Genomic DNA, 18,862 nt, shown 5'->3' on the forward strand with positions numbered 1-18,862 from the left:
TTTGTATGGGCTCCGTTGAGCCAAAGCCAAATTGCACAGTCACGCCCTCAAGATGTGCTCAAAATCTGCTGACCTTTTAGCGCAAATGCAACTCAAGATGTTTGATGGTAGCTCGCTTCGAGCCGAAATGCGTAATTATATTCGCACACACATACACACACTAACACACACACACACACACACGCATACACATAAATCATAAGCATAATTGCAACACTCCAGCTTCATGAGCTGCTGCCTGCCCCACAGCAAACCAACAGCTGAATTGCCTTGGCAGCTACTCGAGCGTTGGCCATTGCTTAATTAAGCGACGCCATGCGGCGCAAATGGCAGCGACGATGACTGCACACACGCACACGCACACACACACGCACACACACACGCGCACACATCACGAATACATTTACACAGCCTTTTGTCTTTACAATTATTAGCTAGACTATAATAAAGGTTTTTATTTCATTGCCACAAAAACAAGCAGCGTGAAATTAACACGAACCGCCTTTACTGACGCGGGGCGAGGCAGGGAGGGGCGGCATGTGTGTTAAACAGTGACTGTAACAGTGACTATTACCGTGACTACCATTTTCCCGACATCTGACCCAAACCGCTTGGCTACACGTACAAAAATGTATAGATAAATATAAAAAGAAAAATAATTAATTTCAAGTAATAATAATATATGATTTAAAGGAATAATAATCTTAAATCAACAAGAACGAAATATATATAAATAATAAAATTTAACTGAATTAAATAATAATTAATTAAAGAACAATAATAACAGGCTATACCTAATTATATTAAAGTTAATATTAATTAAAATATATAATTCAACGTATATTATTAATATTATCAAAATAAATATTAATAAAAATAAAAATAATAGGTTATACTTCATGTACTTTATTGGCCGGCTCGATGGCCGGGTTTTATTTATTAAAATAATTGAAAATTGAAAACAATTTTGTTTTATTATTATTTATGCTATACACGTCTGCGCTTCTTGACATGGTCGACACTTTTTTTTTGAATAAATTATATTTAGTCCTCGAGCCAGCCAATTAAATAATTAAAAAAAGGAAGAGTCGCTAAAATCAGCATTATATAATTTATACATTTACATAATTCAAAGTAATAATAATAAGAATGGGTTATAGAAAACCTGAACTAAAAAAAATAAATGAAAATATATAATTCAAAGCAATAATACTAAATCTTAAATCAGAATAAATATTAATAATAACATATAATTTAAAATAATAATTATAATAATAGGCTACTCTAAATCGTAAAGCAACAGCTTTAATCTGTAAAAAGAAAAAACAAAGTACAACTAAGCTGCTTCTCTTTTGTCCTTTGCTAACCTCGTAAAATGTAATAACTATTAATATCAAAATGATATGCTAAGAAATTGAGGCCCAATTTCAAAATAATAATAATAATAATAATAACAATAATAATAATAATAAAGTTTCACAAAATGGCAGCCCCATGTAAATGTGTTTTTGACATATTTTTGATACCATCTACGCTTTCTCGTCTTTAATTAAATTACCTCAAATCACTAAATAATATATTCTTAACTTATTTATTAAAAGGGATTCATCAAAAAACTGTTGAATAACTGGACCTACAGAAACCTTTAATAGATCTATCCACATATATATTTTTTGCTTGATATTGATATTTATTAGCATTATAAATTCTCACTAATTTATCAAATATATGTATTTGATAATCCGAGAGGATTCTCTCAGTACACGCGGCTTTATTCTCACGCCTCACACACGGCGCATTTTATTCATAAATGTTTTTCTTTTAATAATGTTTTTTAAGGCCAGCTCTTCTAGCGCTTAATTATGCCACGCCTAATGCGGAAGGCATTACGCTTACATTTCGCATTTTTCTTTGAGCTCGAGTTAGACATCGCATTTATGAGGTCGGCCGTTGTCAGAGAAAAGTTGCCATTTTTCCTAGATTTTTTTGCCCCCTATTTTGTATTCCTTTTTACGCCTCGCCTCGCATCTGTCTCGTGCTGCTTTGCTTCTTTTTTTTTTTTTGCTATATTGCAAGTCCCCTTGGACTTTTATTGACACTGATAAGTGTACCCAGAGCACAGCAAAAGGTAAGCAAAGCTGGCAATTTAAATTGAAATTGTTTGCCGCAACGCAACAGCAGCACACACACAAAAAAAATATGTAGGAAAGGGGGAAAACGCTGGAGAAAAAAATCGGAGGAGAAAAAATGCCAGTTGCCCAGAGAAAAATTAAGTGAGACAAAGTGTTTTGTGACAATGCAGCAGCAGCAGCAGAAACAGCAGCAGCAGCAAATGCAAGCCCAGCCAACCTCTAGACCCACCCAACTGAGCAAGGATTCGAGGAGTTTCGGGGGGTTCGGGGGTGTGCAGTGCGTGTTAATTCCCTTTGGGCAACAGTTTTATTGACTGACCACATACAACGTGGAGATCCATTCAGATGCGAATCGATGCCTTCGATATGCGTGTCCTGATTGTTTTGTTTAACATGCAGCTGCCTCTACCGTAATAGCAATTGAGTGGTAAAAGATCTGCCCGAACATACGCACACAAACTCGCCAATATATATACGCATTGAGTTGTTATCCAATTTGGGCTATTGCCAGCACTTCATGTATGAACAGAGCTCTGGATAAATACACGAGAATGCCATTGCATTTTTTCAACTGTCTGAATGCGTCATAAGATTTTTTTAAATTGGCTCAGCTGTGGGTTTTTTTTTCAAACAGATTGCCCAGGGAAGTTATTTTAAAATCTGGTTAAAATGCAGACGCAAAATATTGGTCGGTAGTACGTTAAAAGCTCTAATGAATTGTCTCAACTTTCTTTTGAGCCTACATTCATAAAAAAATGTATTATTTGCCTATATTTACAAAAATGACGTGCTTTAAATTCTGATTCCAACCAAATAGCCGTACAATCAAATCAGCCTTCATAAAAATATATTGAAAATGGGCAAAAATATTGAAGCAGCAGCATTTTTATCTGACTGAACATAAATTGCAAATGAAAGCAAAATGAAAACAAATGATAAAAGTCAAGTGCGAAAACCAAATATTATTTGAAAATGCAACTGAACAGAAGAGCATAAATAGCTTAACTAAAATGCAAGAAACAACAGAAAATGATCGATATCTTTTTTAACCATTTGACGCATCTACCATTTATGGGTTTAAGCGAATTTAATTAAAAACCATAAATACGAACACGAAAATATTTTCGTTTTTATTTGTGCAATCAGACCGAAAACACAGCAGTTTATGCAGTTTACCAGCCATAACAAGCACTAGAGCGTAGTCAGCACGGCTTGAGGTCGTTTAAACGGACGCAATTCCAATGTGTGGACACAAAGAGTTTTGGGTCCAACGTTCCTGTCTGTCAACCTCCCGTTGCGATGCCACGCGGTTTGTTTGTCTCTCATGAACTTTTAATAAAAAACAAAATTCAATGGCTTCAACTGTGGGTGGTAACAGCTGAGACACGCCCACCGTTGACCAATGCTGCTCATAGGAGGAATCCCCAAAGACAAGGCAAATATGACAAGTATAAACATGAAACATTGGCAAAATAAATCGAGAAAAAAGTGCTATCTTCGGCACACCGCAGATTTAATACCCAACCTTTTCGTAATAATCATAAGTATCTAAGAAGCACAGAGAAAATAGTTAATGCCAATGTATGGTTGAGATATCTAGAAAAAAAAGTTTTATCATACAAGAACGTTATTTTCGAACGATCGTTCCTATGGCAGGCTTTGGTATAGTGATCCGATGTAAACAAAATTTTGCAAAAATATAAGGAGCATAGTGAAACTTATAAATGCCGAGTTTATCCGAGATATCTTGGAAAACAAAAAAAAAAAAGTTTTCAATAAAACAACTCAAATTTCGACCGATCCTTTTCATGACAGCTATATGATATAGGGGTCCGATGTTGATGGGATGTGGATAAACAAAAAAGTGTTTCATACAATAACCTAATTTGCGACCGATAGTTCCTATGGCAGCTTGATGATACAGTAGTCCGATCCAGCCCGCTCCGACACAGAAAGAGGGACTTATGCAAAGCTATATGACGATAGCTTTAAAACTGAGAGATTAAATCACAGAGAAACAGACAGACGGACAGACTGACATGGCTATATCGACTCGGCTGTTACTGATACTGATCAAGAATAAATATACTTTATAGGGTCGGAGATGTCTTCTTTTATGGGTTACACATTTCGAGACAAAATAATAATACCCTCAGCAAGGGTATAAAAATAACCGCACACAGAAATTTCAAAGCAGAACTGTTAATGAAGAAAAAAGCTAAGAGTAAAAGATTTTGTGACAAAAATAAATAAAACTGGGAATAACCCGCGGCTTAAAAAGTAATATAAAGATCATGCGTTGGTTGCAGCAAAAAAAAACAGAAGATAACTTAGAAATATTTTGCATAATAATAAACTAAGTATTGCCCGGATTTGAATGAGAAATGTGTTTCTTATTAAATTCTAAATAACAGCTAATATTCTTTTTGTGGGTGGACTTTCGTTGTGAATATTTTCTGTACATTTTTTTAGAGTTTTAGAATAGGTTTCAAGTAGGTTAAACGTACAACCGTATGCCTTCACTTTCCATTTAGAGAGCTCAGTGGATCTTAAGGCTATTAATCTTAACAAAGATATTTAAAACTAATATTGAATGTTTCGTACAACTTTTCTTGAACATTCTCCGCACTTGATGCACGCATTTTTCAATCCCAAATGTGGACTTACATCACAGCTATTAAGGTGTGAGCTGTGCCTTGATCATCAACCAGTCAGTCAATCAATCAGTGCAAACAGCCTTATGCATATGGGAAAATGTTTTTAATTTCTTTTTGAGAGAGTCGAAATACCAAAAGAATTCACATTTAAAGAACTCCAACAAGACTCACACACACACACACACACACTGAGTAAAAATCTCATTTTCAGCACAATTTTCACATTGCAACACAAATTAATTTCCTTTGAGAATTGCCTTTTGCGCAACTTTATCGAGTTGTCCTAGCCAAACAGTTGCAGTAGCTGCCACTGCTGCTGCAGTAACGTTTATGTATATTGTTGCAGTAGCTGGTTCTGGACGCCCATTCCCCCCCTCCCTCTGACCCTTAGATAACCAACCCAGAGGTCCAAGTATTAAATGTCAGTTTACAGTTTAAATGTCCAGAAAATTATCAACTTTAACATTTTGCAGCAGTTACTTTCAACTTATAATGAAGTCCACCAGGACATGCTATGTCTTTGTGTGTGTGCGCGTGTGTGTGTCCTCTTTTTCAGTTATTTTAATGCAATTAGCTTAAATATTGCCTGCAAATAAAAAATCGAATTTGTGCTTGACAAGCTCTCTTTGTGGACGCTGCCAGGCAAAACTTTTAATTAGCCGCCAGTTAACATCGCGCATACGCAGCGTTGTTGTACCCCAACGAGTTAATGCGAATTTTGCTGCAAGGCACTCGAATGTCTCTGAGCATACTCAAAACATATTCATAACATGCATTTTTAAATATGCATTACATTTTTCAATACACTTTCTCTGACAGCTGGGCACTCACCTGTAGGCATTTCTGTTGTGTTTTTTGTCGATTTCCATTAAATTGTTTCGAGAAGTCTGTAATGAGATTGAAAGATAGGGAATAATATAATTTATTTATTTACTCTTTGTAGGAAAGTTACGAAAAGTCAAAGGTCAATAGAAAAAACATTTCTCTATTTAAATAATAAAACAAATATTAACAGTAATATACATATTTAACTATACTATAGGAAACGTAATGATATAATACAAGTTAATTATTATTTATAATATTAATTAATACAGTATATTATTAAATAATTAATAAATACGTAAATAATATAGCATTTATTGAGTCTTTAGTGCCCTTAATTATATGACCTATTCGTAAAATTAATTAAAAAAAAATTAATATATTAATTAATAGGTAGATATCCTATTAAGGAATCTCCATCTAAGAATCTCAGTATTGACAATAAGGAGAAATAAATAAATAAATTGGTTAATATCCTCTTCTATAAATAAATAATTCCCTTTATAAAAAAAAATTAAGAGAAACAACTAGTTAAATTAATAGATGAATATCCTCTAATATTTAGTTAAACCCTCTTGCAACTATATTATATGCATTTAGAGGGCGTTTGTACTTCGTTGTGTTACATTTGGCCAATTCTCTTATAGTTGTTTTTTGTTATATCATTAACATGTGCATAATTATATGCAACCAGATGCCAAGTGGCTTGTCGGCGGTACAAAGACAATCTGTGAGTCGTTTCCTGTTGGCCCCATTTATTGTTGTTGTTGTTTGTTGTTTGTTTGTTGTTTGTGTTGTTGTTGTTACTGGTGCTGCTTACAAGTTCAACTCCTGTAAATATGCTACGTGCACACACACTCGCACTTACAGAGACAGACAAAAGTTGGTCTGGCTCTGAGTCCGTATTCTGCCGACAAAATCATACATAAATATTGTTTTTATATGTTTATGTATGCGTGTGTGAGTGTGTGTATTGCCATTTAGATTTCGCCGCGCTGCTGTTGCTTTAGTTGGTAATTATGAAAGTTTTTGTGCATGCTACACAGATTTAAACAGGTTGCCCCAGGCAATTTTAAGACAGGTACATAAAGATATGAATATTATGACCATTAAATATTTTAATTAAATTAATTAGTGTTAACTTTAAATATTATATTTCAGACTTTAGTTAATAAAGGGAATAAATGCAACAAATTATAAATATTTTGATAACATAGTACAAATATTTGTTGAATTTAACGAACAGGAAGTTCTCTATAAAAGCTTTAGATAGAAAGCTTTCAAAACCATGTCACTAAGAAAGCTTTGTTCAATGCTAAAAGCTGTGCTGTTTGAGCTTTGAAAGCGAGGACAAATTATTTGTATACCCTTTCTTGAGAAATATATACGCCATGTTCAATGCACTTTGCTACTATGGAACTTTTTATATATACACTTTTCCTGCTACTTTGGTTTATTTGCACATAGACATCAATAAAAAGCTTTAATATATGTAAGTCATAATTGATATTATAGAAATCCTATTGAACAACGATAATTACCATTTGGCAAAGGCCGGGAAACTAAGTCAGAGGCGATATGACTTAAACATTTTCTCAAAAAATACAAAAAAAGGTTTCCAAGTCGTATTTGCATTTATGAAAATCGCATAGAAAGGCGATCGACAGCAAAACATTAAAAGCCGTTTGTACACAGATTCGTAGTCAGTAAAACTTAGTCATTAATTTTTGAATGCCAATATTTAAATGCATTCTTCACGAAGTATTTATTCCTCTAAGAAGCAATGAAAATATTGAAAAATCACCTAAATAATGCAAATCGACGAAAAATACATGAAAAATACCAGAGAGTAGCCACTTGGAAAGAACTCGCCAGCCAACTGACAGTTCTCGGCTGATCGTTGGCGTTATTTGGTCTGTTGGCTCGGCGTATTCGCGTTCTCCCAACCGCCGTGCAACGCGCCCGTGTGTGTTCAGATTTATTTTTAAGCTACACACACAAATTATATTCTCTGTGCGGGTGAAGTGAAAAGAAAAAAAATTATATTATTAACACTGCACGGGATTTTCCAAATCAAATTTTAGTCATTTTACGAAGAAAATTAAACGGAAATTGTAAAGTAATTGCACTAAAGTGTTACAAAAGATAAATTCTCCAAAAGTTGCAAGTGTTTCATAAAGAAATTATGCATATACATATGTATATGCAGATATAGTATATTTATATATACTAAGTGTGCAGTGCGCTGTCACATATATGCTTGACCATATTAAAAATAATTTGGCAAGCAAAAAAAATACAAGAAATAAATATTAATATTTAGTTTGGTAAAATTTTAAACAAACTTGTTGTTCTTTTCGGTTTAATATAGAGTCAGAAAGGCGAATTTTCTTAGCTCTAGAAAAGAAAATACAAAATTAAAGAAGAATTCGTAGAGTTAAAAATATCAACGCCACGTATGCTGTGCCCCTGCCTTTGGCTCGGACTTTTACGTACGTCGGACACAAAAAAAAATTGTGCTGCCTGTATTTCTTTTGTTGTTTTATTGTTGCCACGAGGGAACGAATTGATATCTTGTAAGTAAAATGTAGAACAAGCCAACGCAATGTACTATATCTATTATACGTATATATATATATAATTTCTATTCCTATGCAATGGTGTATGGGGGCGCTACATCTGTTAGAGCTCATATTTGGCTAAATAGTTTTGAGTGTTTCGCGCTTGCATTGCATTTATGAGTTTCTTTATTTATTTATTTGTGTGTGTTTTTTTTTTTTGAGGCATTTCTTAATAGTTTTGGGCTAAAGGCAATTCAATTAAGCTAAATTTAATTTCATTGTCTGCTGGCTACTAAAAATTGGGGCTAACAACAATAACATGAGCAACATCAACAACAAGACGATCGCATCGACAGATCCAACTACGTGTGCTTGATCTAAATATAGAAGTGCGGGCAAGGAAAGCAGCATCATGCCCAAGCAAACCAAATGACCGACGAACCAGCCTCCCCACTAATGCCGGCCCCAGCAACAATGCCCCGATGCCCCAATGCCCCTCCCCCGCCCCTTGCTCCCCTTTTGCGCAGCGTTGCCCACAATTTGGCAGCTCTGGCGTTTTTCTGTTGTTTTCAATAATATTTAGCAACACATTTTTCATTCAAACAACCGAAGCGTTGCTCGTCTTTTATTCATTTCTTTTCTTATATAGTTACTAAGCCGACATGCCGCTAAATCAAATCGGTGTTCGCATTCTATATAGCCATATAAATTTTAATATACAACCTATAACTGGCCATGTGGCCTTCAAAATTGATCAAAGTTTTATTCTTGAGTTATTCAACTTGAAATTATTGCGAATATTTTTTGATGAACAATCAAAAACTATTTTTATGAGTTGTTACAAAAATGAAGCAGCTGAAGATCGTACGTTCTATACGAAAGTGAAGCAGAAATATGTAGATTATTAATGTTTGCTTCAAAAATTATGTTTCAAATGTGTTTAAGATCTGTGCCTTAGTGATATTTATCGATGTTATATTATTTATTAAGGTATTATAAGTTTGAAATCGGCATAGTTTATAGATCGGCCATAATATATATGTACTTACTTAGTACGCCTGCAAACCAATTGTGAGTCACACCAATTCAAACCCGATATTTAAATTTGTTTTTGATATAAATCGTTAAGACACGAGCATACCATTAAAAAAAGAAAACTACACCGCACCTAAAAACAATTGTTTGGGCTTAAAATACAAGCCTTTCTTCGGGACATACAGAACCGAAGCCTCGATAGATCGGGCTCCAGAAAACGTTTTTATTTAACTATATTTGGCAGTTGCCTTTTTAGGTTAGAGATTTTATTTAATTCTTGTATGTGAGTATCCTACAATATCTTCAGTGTAATCAGCAAGTAGACATTGAAGCTGAACTTATGACAATTTAAAAAAAATAAAACGAACGAAGATATAAAAAACACCAGGCTTATTAACCAAAGCTAAAGGCAGGAAGTTGGTTCGAACTGTAAACAAAACTATCCATAATTTACCAGCTATTCACCTGAGCTCCTAATAACTCTGGGTCGTGTGGTATTAACCATAGACAAGCCGGACATCGAACCCGATAACTTACCTTTTAATATTTTCAAAAGCATATTATATATGAATGTAGAATCATTATGTCAATATGAAAGACTGAGTGAGTTTTTACTGGTATATGTAGGGTATCTCAAAGACATTACCGCCTGTCGCACTCTATATAATAATTTATAAAACAAATTCCTAGGCAATTACCCACAAGCCAAATGATCATATTAATAGCTGTACGAAAATTGAAACGCTTTTGACAATTTGTGAACATTTGTTTTCATTTTTCACAACAATAAAGGAAAAAAAGAGGCTGACCCACAACTAATTTCCAGCCGGATGTCGCTCATTAGCAAATTGTAGAGAACTCGCAAAGTGTAAAAAAAACACGAGCAAAATTCTAAGTTTCTTGATTTATTTGTCAGTGTCAAGAAAATTGTGGCGATGAGTCAGCTGTACGAAGCCAACGAGAAAATAGCAGAAGAAAATCAAAGAAAATTTGTTCGAGCCCGTAAAAGTTCAAACTGAATTTGACAAGCAATTCTGAGTGCTCTCTCTTGCGCTCTTTCAATTTACGCTCAATCTTTCGCGCCCTCTCTCTCTCTCTCTTCTTCGCACTCACTCTCCGCAACTGTCAAAATGTGACACAAAGCTGTCGGCGCATGCGTCGTTTACGAACAGCTGTGCGATGAGAACTTGACAACAAATGTGAGTGCGAGCGAGAGCTAACTAGTTTGTCAGTTCAAATAAGAGATAGATATAAAATATACATAAAAGTCTGAATAAAAGTGTTTGAGAACGTATATGAAACGAAATAAACGTGAAAAGGTGTGGTTGTATTTTATATTTTTGAATTTGTTTGTAAACAAAGCTCATTGTTATGATCGAGAATTGGATTCTTTCGTTTTCTTTTATGATTTCTCGCCTCAATTATTTAAGAAAACTTGCAAAGCCATAAAGAATCGAAACCCTAATATAGTTCCAAGGGGCATTATTCGCGATTTTATTTATTACGATTGTTTGCACATTGTTTTATGGATAATAACTGTTTAGTTTGGTATTAGAGGAACATAATCATAAACAAACTTTTCTTAACTAAAATAGAAATAAATAATAATTTCAAACATTTGCTTCAATATGTCGTTTTTTTTTATGTTTTACGCCTTCAGGGAGTTTTAAAAAGTTTTGGTATTGTTGGAAATGAGTTTGTTTCTTGTTTCTTAATGAACCTGCCGAGTTTTATTGAGCTTTTTTTTATTTAGACCAATGTCACGACTCCTTTGAGTATTTGTATACCCTGTATTCCCTGGCAAAGGGCGTAGAATATTTATATATTTTTTTGGTTTTTACCTATTTTTTAAAAAGTACCAATAATGCAGATAGGGTTTCCCAAGGCAGAAAACTTTCTGCCTTTTGCCTTCTTTGTGTTGAATAAAAGGTATCTCGCATTAATTGAGATTACTTTTTGAAAAGACACCAAAATTCAAGGCAACAACTCCCTATTAACTGCACAAACCCTTAAAGCGACTGCCTGAACCCAGTTGCCTGTAACATGAGAAGCCCAACAATCGATAAGGTCAGCTTTCGTCTTTTAAGCTTCGTCGCAAAAAAGCTCCTGTCATTGTATGTCAACATTTTCACGGTTGCCACGCGAAAAGCTAACAATTCCTGCACAGTGTGCTTTTGTGTGTGATTCCTTAAACGCGTTCACGTCGCTGTTGGTCCAGTTGGCCTGCCCGTAGAACACAAAGAAAAATAATAATAATAATAATCATTTTAAAAACACATTAAGCAAATGTAAAACAAAGTAAAGCCTTTTAAGAAATAAGCCCAATTCTAGTGTGAAATTCGAGTGCTCTCTTGTCTATTTCCCGTGGCTTGTGTGAAAAAAAAAACGCTTTCGCTTTTCTACGTACTGCGTCTGAAATTTTTCTCACGTGTGTATGAGAGTGTGTGAGTGTATTGTGCATGTGCATGTTTGCGTGTATGTGTTCATATATGTATGTGTGTGTGTGCTTATTACATATGCCTGGGTAGGTCAATCGGTCAGCAGTTACGATTCCAGGAAAATGTTTGCGTACGCTGAAAAGTGCGCTATGCATTTTCCCCAAGCGACTCATAAAATAAACGCGCAAATTAGTTTTTAGACGCGCGCACTTGACCCCAATGCGACTAAATGCCAACCGACGATACACCCACCAACCCCGCGTGGCCCACAACCCCGCCCCAACACTTGTGGTTAGAATTTTACCAACTTTAATCAGTGACGAATGCGGCACTGGGCAGGGCGGGGCAGGGCAGAGCGGAGAAGTGGAGTAGCTGCCGTTCAGTGAAAGCAAAAAGGCTTTTTTGACATTTGGCTTGAAACTTTTTTGGCTGCTGCAAAGCAAACTGTGCTTTGCTGCACAGAGAGAGAGACAGTCAATAAGAGAGAGCAGAGAGAGCGCGAGAGAGTGTGTGTCTGTGTGTGTGTGTGTGTGTGTGGTAGAGAGCGCTCTAAAGTTGATTGCCCATTTGACAGTTAGGTGTAGCCCAAAAAATCAACAAATGTTGCGACAACAAAGAAAATGTAAACATTGCGTATGTTTTTGTTTTGATGCGCACGCACACACACGCACACACACATACACACGAACAGAGGCTTTGCATGTGTGTCAAGGGTTTCGATTTATATATAGAGCGCCAATCAATGATAAGCTATCAGCACTAATGGCAATTCTGTGTAGTGCAGCCGTCTGGAAATAAGCAAAATTCAATAATTGTCATAAGCCCAGATAAGGCAAGCCACAAAAATAATAATAATCCATAATTATAATAATAATAATGAAACTAACAGCAGACTTCAACAAATGCCAAATTTTAAATAAAATTATTAGCCATTTAAAAAGCAAATAAAAAAAAGAGAAAACAGAAAAAACAGCACAACAAACCGTCATTAAAACGTCCAAAGAGCAACAATTGCACCACCGTCTAACATAATAAAAAAACAATATATATATTCAAACATATATACCCTTCAATTTGTGGCTAACAACAACAAAAAGCTTTAGCAGGCCCTGCCAATCAGTGAGTGAGTGAAAGCGAGAGCCAGCGTGTGTGTGTGAGTGGGGGCGCGAATACAATTTGCATGCGGGCATGTGTCAATTGAAGACTGAGACTCAGCACACCTGTTGGACGTTTGTTGTGTGTTGACCGCATTTAATGGAAAAGCGTATATAAAACAGTTCTCGACAGCGACGTGAATGAAAGCAAAAATCAATTTAGTCGTGGGAAGGAAACTTCAAATATGAATACAGGTACCAAATGACATGGCGTATGCGTTATATTCACATTTCCACATGATTGCCATCTGAATATCATTCATCAAATTGTCAGCAGGCATCATTTATTGTTTACTCTTATCAATCATCAAATAAAGGTCTGACACTTGCATATGATATGAAATATACTTAAATATTTCTAATACAAAAGGCGAGCCAAATTAAAAGTACGCTCTCTTTAACTTTTTTAATAAGTTGGTACTCAATAATTGTAACTCATTTAAAGAGACTTTGCTCTTAATAACTGCTATTTAAAATAAGCAAATAATGACATTATACTAAATACAAGCACTTAAAATATATGAATTGGTAACTGAAATTAACGCCGTTAATTCACAGTAAATTTAACCAAAAGTGCCAAGTTAATAGACGTTGTATTTGCATATGTCCACAGTTTGGAAGGCTTCTACTATGACCAGAAATTTGAATGAATTTGAATTTTTTGGCTCTAGAATCAAGCCTAAAAAATGTTAAATACATAACTTGCCTCGGGGGCAACTTTCGGAGACTTTTCCTTTTATAAATGTAGAAAACCTCTTATATATATTTATATATATATATATTCTGTCGGAGATTTTTTCTTTAGAAATGCCGAAAACGTCTTATATATTCTTTTATAAAAGCTGAAAGCCTCTAATATCTTCATTCACATAACATTGCACTTACAATTGCAATACTAAGTTACTAAAAGAAGTCCAAGAAAGATATATATACATTTTTCCTACTATAGGATATATTCACATTCGAAGAGCCTACTCCATACCCTTGACTGAATGGCGACGTCACTTAGACCTACCTCTGACCGTTATAGGAATAAAACTTTCCAATTTTTATTGGTTTTCTTCATATGGAACACGTGGTTGGCCCTATAATTGTCCATATGCGCATTGCTTTGATTATGTTAATTAAATCACAGACCCATATAGAAATATCATTGCGCACCATTTTAATGTCCTGTATAAACACCAATAATAACTATACTAATAAATTTGCCCACTAACACAAATCATAAACCATTAAAACTAGGAGAACATAAGGAGCATGCAACGTCAACGCAGCAAAAAAAACAATCGCCAACAGCCGAGGAACAACAGCAACAACACCAACAACACCAGCAACAACACCAGCAACAACAGCAACAGCAGCAACAAATTAACAAACACGATGCCTTGGATAGTTCTAGTAATAAATTAAATCATAAAAACAATAATAATAAGGCTAAGGATAAGGATAGAGCTAGAGACGCGTGCAAGGATTTGTCACCAAGTTCCATTGATGAATCATGCCTGACCAAACACACACAACAGCAACAGCAGCAACAACAACAACAACAACAACCGCAGCAAGCAACCAGCAGCTCGCGCAATGTCGCAAGGCCAACAACAACATCTTCTCAGCGTCGCCGTCAGCTACAATTTCAGCGGCAGAAGGAGTTAAAACTTTATGACCCCAGCGATGAGCCGTCAGCAGCAACAACAACAACAGCCACAACCTCCACAACTGTGATGGGTGGGGGTGAGCTGGTCAATTGCATAGCCTACGATGATAATACGCTGATAATTGAACGCAAGCCCTCGCCCACATCTCCAGCTAGCTCCAGACGATATCTAAAAGCCGAGACGACGATGCGCGGCAGTCGCAAATACAATCGCAAGTCGAGTGCAGCGAAAAGTGAGCTGGAGGTGATCATTGTCAAGCCGGAGCGTCATCATCAGCATCGATCGCCGACGATAACGTTGCCGTTGCCGTTGCCGGGCGCAGGACACAGCAGCACAACAGCAACAACCCCAACAACAACCACAGCAGCAACAACAACAACAACAACCCCAGCAACAGCAACAACAACAACAGGTCCAACGGTGCTACAACAAAGGTATATGCAGCTCCAGCTGGGGCACGAAAAGAAATTCATTACCAATGCAATCCAAAACTTTGACTATTTGGAACATACAAATTCTAGGAATTCTAGGGCATAGTAAGTTAGCCAACGACACCCCAAATTAATCTCAATAACTATCGTTTACTAACTATCGTAACTATATGTTGTGCATCGCTGTTTGTCCCACTGTGCAAACTTATATTTGTGTAAGTGTGTGTGTGTATATGAAAGAGCATGAAGAAGCATGCGAAGCGCATGAAATAATATGATACTTCAAGAGCAGCGGAATCTATTGTGGGGGACAGATAATTCTTTTTTGTGAATTAATATATATAATTTATGATATTTTAGTTACTTTAATGTTTAATTAAAAAACGTATTGAAATAAGTAAAACTTTGGTCAACGAATTCCAAAAACAATTATTATGATTTGTAATTTACTCATTTATAGCTGCTCTTTTTTTTTAATTTTCTAGGTGTTATTTTTAAAATTTTCTCCGTTCAGTGAAAGTTTTAGTTTTTAGTAGTGAAAGTTTAATCGATAACATTTGCATCGATGATAAAAACTAGCTTGTCTGAGGCTTTATTCTGGGGCTGCTGAACAGCATTAGGGGTATGCCCGAGCAATCTCTACTGACTGACTGATTGACTGACTGATTGGTGATCAACGCACAGCCCAAACCGTAAGAGCTAGGAAGCTGAAATTTTCGCTGTAGTTACCTTATGTAATGTAGGTGCACGTTAAGACGGGATTTTGAGAAATTAAATCCACAAGTGTGGAAAAATCGCGGAAAACGGTTGTATGAAAGTTTTTTGTTTACCATCCGATCGGCTCCAAACTCATTTTCAAAGATCTTTGTTTGAATTCATTTGAGGTGTGTTTCACACTTTTTGGAAAATCCATCCCTCTAAAAAATTGGGCGGGTGACGTTTCGCCCTCAAATTCATTTCAAAGGATCTAAGTATATGAAAAATCCTTTGAGACGTGTTTCACATTTTTCGCAGAATCAAAGCATCCCCGGTAAAAAGTGCGATTTTAAGACTTTTTTCGGGAAGTTTTAAGTTTTGTCCGATTTGCTTCAAACTTATTTTCAAAGCCTACATAAGAATTTAATGAATACGTGTTTCAGCGATTTAGGAAATTCCACCCGCAACAGTGGTAAATTGGCGGATATCGTTTGTATGAAAGTTGTTTGTTGTCCATCCGATCAGTTTCAAAATCATGTTCAAAGCTTTTTGAGAATATTTACTTTACACGTGCCACGGGCAAGGCCGTGATATACCGGCTAGGTTATTATATTTCTATCTCTATATAGCTCATAAATTATAAGAAACAAATAAGAGGTATATTATAATTAATCGGTTTCATTAGTTCATTTGCCCGATTGAACAAAGTCAGTGTGACCAAACAGATATTATGTCCATACCATCATTGTCCACAGACTAAAAAGGGCTTTATGTAGATGGCGATGAACTGATTAAACTTCTCATTGGGAAAAATGTTATAAACATACTGATGGGTAGCCGCAGCTTATTAATAGGACAATTGAGTGGCCAAGCCAAATCCTAAAATATATGAATCTTTTTATTAATAAAATAAGTTAGCTAGGAAAGACAATGAAACGCTTTTACTCTAGTCAATAAATGGAATAAAGTGGGTTAATAAGCTAAATGCCTAGCCTAGTTTTATTAATAAGCAAGAAATGATCAGGTAATATATCCATAATCCGGTTCCGCAGAGCGTGTGTAAAAATTTAAAATGATTCTTTTCTTGTTTTTGGCAAATGCATCCAATGAGTATTTAGTATGAGTATAAATGAATATGCAGTAAAAAAACATGCTAACGTAATTTTTTGTATCTCTACCCCAGTTGCAGTCCGCTTGATGTAATTGCCAGCTGTGAGGATACGACAGCGGGCAGCTCCAGCCGAATACGAGGCGCCAACACAGAGCTAGCACTGAGCACGGTCACCAGCCAAATTGTAAATAATAGCACCTACAAGCTCGACTTTAAGCAGCGCAGCAGGCACAAAAACAACAACAACAACGGCAGCGAGGCAAGCTCCAGCAACGGCAGCAAGCGTCAGCGTCGCAAATCCAGCTGCACGTCGTGCGGCGGTACAGCAGGCGCCGGCAGCGCCAGTCAACGCCTGACGCCGGAGGAGGCACTAACAGCGGCGGCAGCAGCGGCAGCGGGTTGGCAGCAACAGCCACAGAACAGTGTGACCAGCGCCGGCAGCACCAACAGCAGCTACAGCAGCGGCGCCCGAGACGAGGACAGCAGCTACAGTGCCGTTGGCGGCGACAGCAGCAGCAGCAACAGTTGCAACTGCGACATCACCGGCGACAACAGCACCTTGCATGGCTTTGGAGTTGGCGACATCAGCAGTTTCATAGGCGACGACGACTGTGAGCCGGGTGAGGACGACAACGACGACGACGACGAGGACAACAACGATCCGGACAATCCGGACGGAACAGAGCTTAGTTCGCAAACGCTGCGCACAGCGGCAATTGTTGCAGCTGTAGCGGCAGCAGCCAAAGAGCAGGCGGCTACCGACTGCGAGAGTTTCAGTGAGAGACGCCAGGATGCGGATGATGATGCGGACGATGATATTAGGATCATTGCAGGCGCAGCGCGTAGTGGCAACGACTCGCTCGAGGATGTTGGCGATGTGGATGACAATGCGGATGTCATTGTAAGAAGGAATACACGCAATCAACGGCCCTCCATACGGAGGACATGTAGAATCACTGAGGAGGAGGACGACGACGGCGCCGAGCAAGACGACGACGAGTACGACGAAGAAGACGAGCCCGAGGGCACAACCATTGATATTGATGAGCAGGAGCAGCTGGCACAGCAGCATCACGACTATTACGAACAGGACCACGACGACGACGACGACGAAGACGACGAGGAAGTCGAGGACGACGAGGAGGTTGACGAGTATTACGAAGAGGAGGAGGACGATACTCAAGCATTCTCGCCATTCTACTCCAGCTCCGCGGAGCTGATTGATAATTTCGGCGGCGGCGCCGGCAAATACTTTAACATTATGGACTTTGAGCGAGGCGCCGCTGGCGGCAGCACCTTCACGCCCAATGGCAATGGAGGCGCCGCCGTTGGCGGCGACATGTCCCATGCCCATAATCCGCAATCGGATCTGGGCGGCGGCAACAACATTATGGGTAAGTTTTTAACCACCAACCACTAATTGTCTGTATTTGCTGCTGACCATGCCCTGACCAACCCACCCGGCACTCTATACAGGCATCGATGCCATGGGCATTGCTAACATTCCGGAAACTATGAACGGCACCACTATTGGACCCAGCGGCGTCGGTGGACAAAAGGCGGCCGCTGCCGGCCAAAAGCGGCCGCAGCGACGCGGCAAACCGCAGCCGGATCGACCACAAAGAGCGCTCTTCTGTCTAGGCGTTAAGAATCCCATACGAGCGCTCTGCATACGGATCGTGGAATGGAAGTATCCTTTTCCACATAGACAAATAATTAACGCCTCGTCGTAGACTCAATGCTCAAAAAGTTTTTAGATTCTGTACGGAATGATTTTTACATACTAGCTTTGTTTGCAATTATTATTAAGTCTTACACACAAGCCGCTTCAATCGAAAATCTTTTGAAATTGAAGTTTCCGAATAAGATTATAATGCCCTTCTCTGGCTCTGAAGTTCAAAGTTGGCTCAAGGCCTGCAAATCAAATTTTCAATCCTTGTTTTAAACGAGAAGAGCCTGTGAAAAGTTGTTTAGTTCTTCGTTTAGAATATTTATCATATCATTTCATAAGCAAGGAAAACAGACATATTTTTCTATAAGCGTAATAGCGTACACATCTATACTCGAAAAAAACCTTATAAAGTAGTTCAACTTTTAACTTTTCGACTGGTTCAAAGTCTGAAGATAAAAACTCTCCGCGTAAATTGTATGGCTTGCAACATTT

At 37.3% G+C, this 18,862-nt stretch overlaps 1 protein-coding gene and 1 long non-coding RNA gene across 17 annotated transcripts in view; one reads left to right on the forward strand and one right to left on the reverse strand.

Annotated features, from left to right (window-relative positions):
* LOC135431163 (uncharacterized) overlaps positions 1–18,862 on the reverse strand; it is a 67,233-nt gene that overhangs the window by 29,371 nt on the left and 19,000 nt on the right. Inside the window, exon 2 of the long non-coding RNA XR_010436741.1 lies at positions 5,621–5,676. This is a non-coding gene — a long non-coding RNA (uncharacterized LOC135431163). The remainder of the gene's footprint in view (positions 1–5,620; positions 5,677–18,862) is intronic.
* Positions 8,043–18,862, forward strand: part of Ca-alpha1D (Ca[2+]-channel protein alpha[[1]] subunit D) — a 30,211-nt gene continuing 19,391 nt past the window's right edge. For 4 of the 16 annotated variants that reach the window (XM_064686115.1, XM_064686116.1, XM_064686119.1 and 1 more), the window contains exons 1-4: positions 12,694–12,997; positions 14,048–14,894; positions 16,771–18,092; positions 18,175–18,388. In XM_064686115.1, the coding sequence (XP_064542185.1) occupies positions 12,988–12,997; positions 14,048–14,894; positions 16,771–18,092; positions 18,175–18,388 (2,393 nt within the window). In that variant the 5' untranslated portion in view covers positions 12,694–12,987. Of the gene's footprint in view, positions 8,191–11,403; positions 11,509–12,537; positions 12,998–14,047; positions 14,895–16,770; positions 18,093–18,174; positions 18,389–18,862 lie in introns of those variants that run through there. The other 12 variants (XM_064686127.1, XM_064686128.1, XM_064686123.1 and 9 more) reach the window with 9 other exon arrangements.

Source organism: Drosophila montana, unplaced genomic scaffold (assembly GCF_035044405.1).
Source record: "Drosophila montana isolate Dmon_TW-CO22-7 unplaced genomic scaffold, ASM3504440v1 contig_312_1, whole genome shotgun sequence".
Classification (NCBI taxonomy): Eukaryota; Metazoa; Arthropoda; class Insecta; order Diptera; family Drosophilidae; genus Drosophila; species Drosophila montana.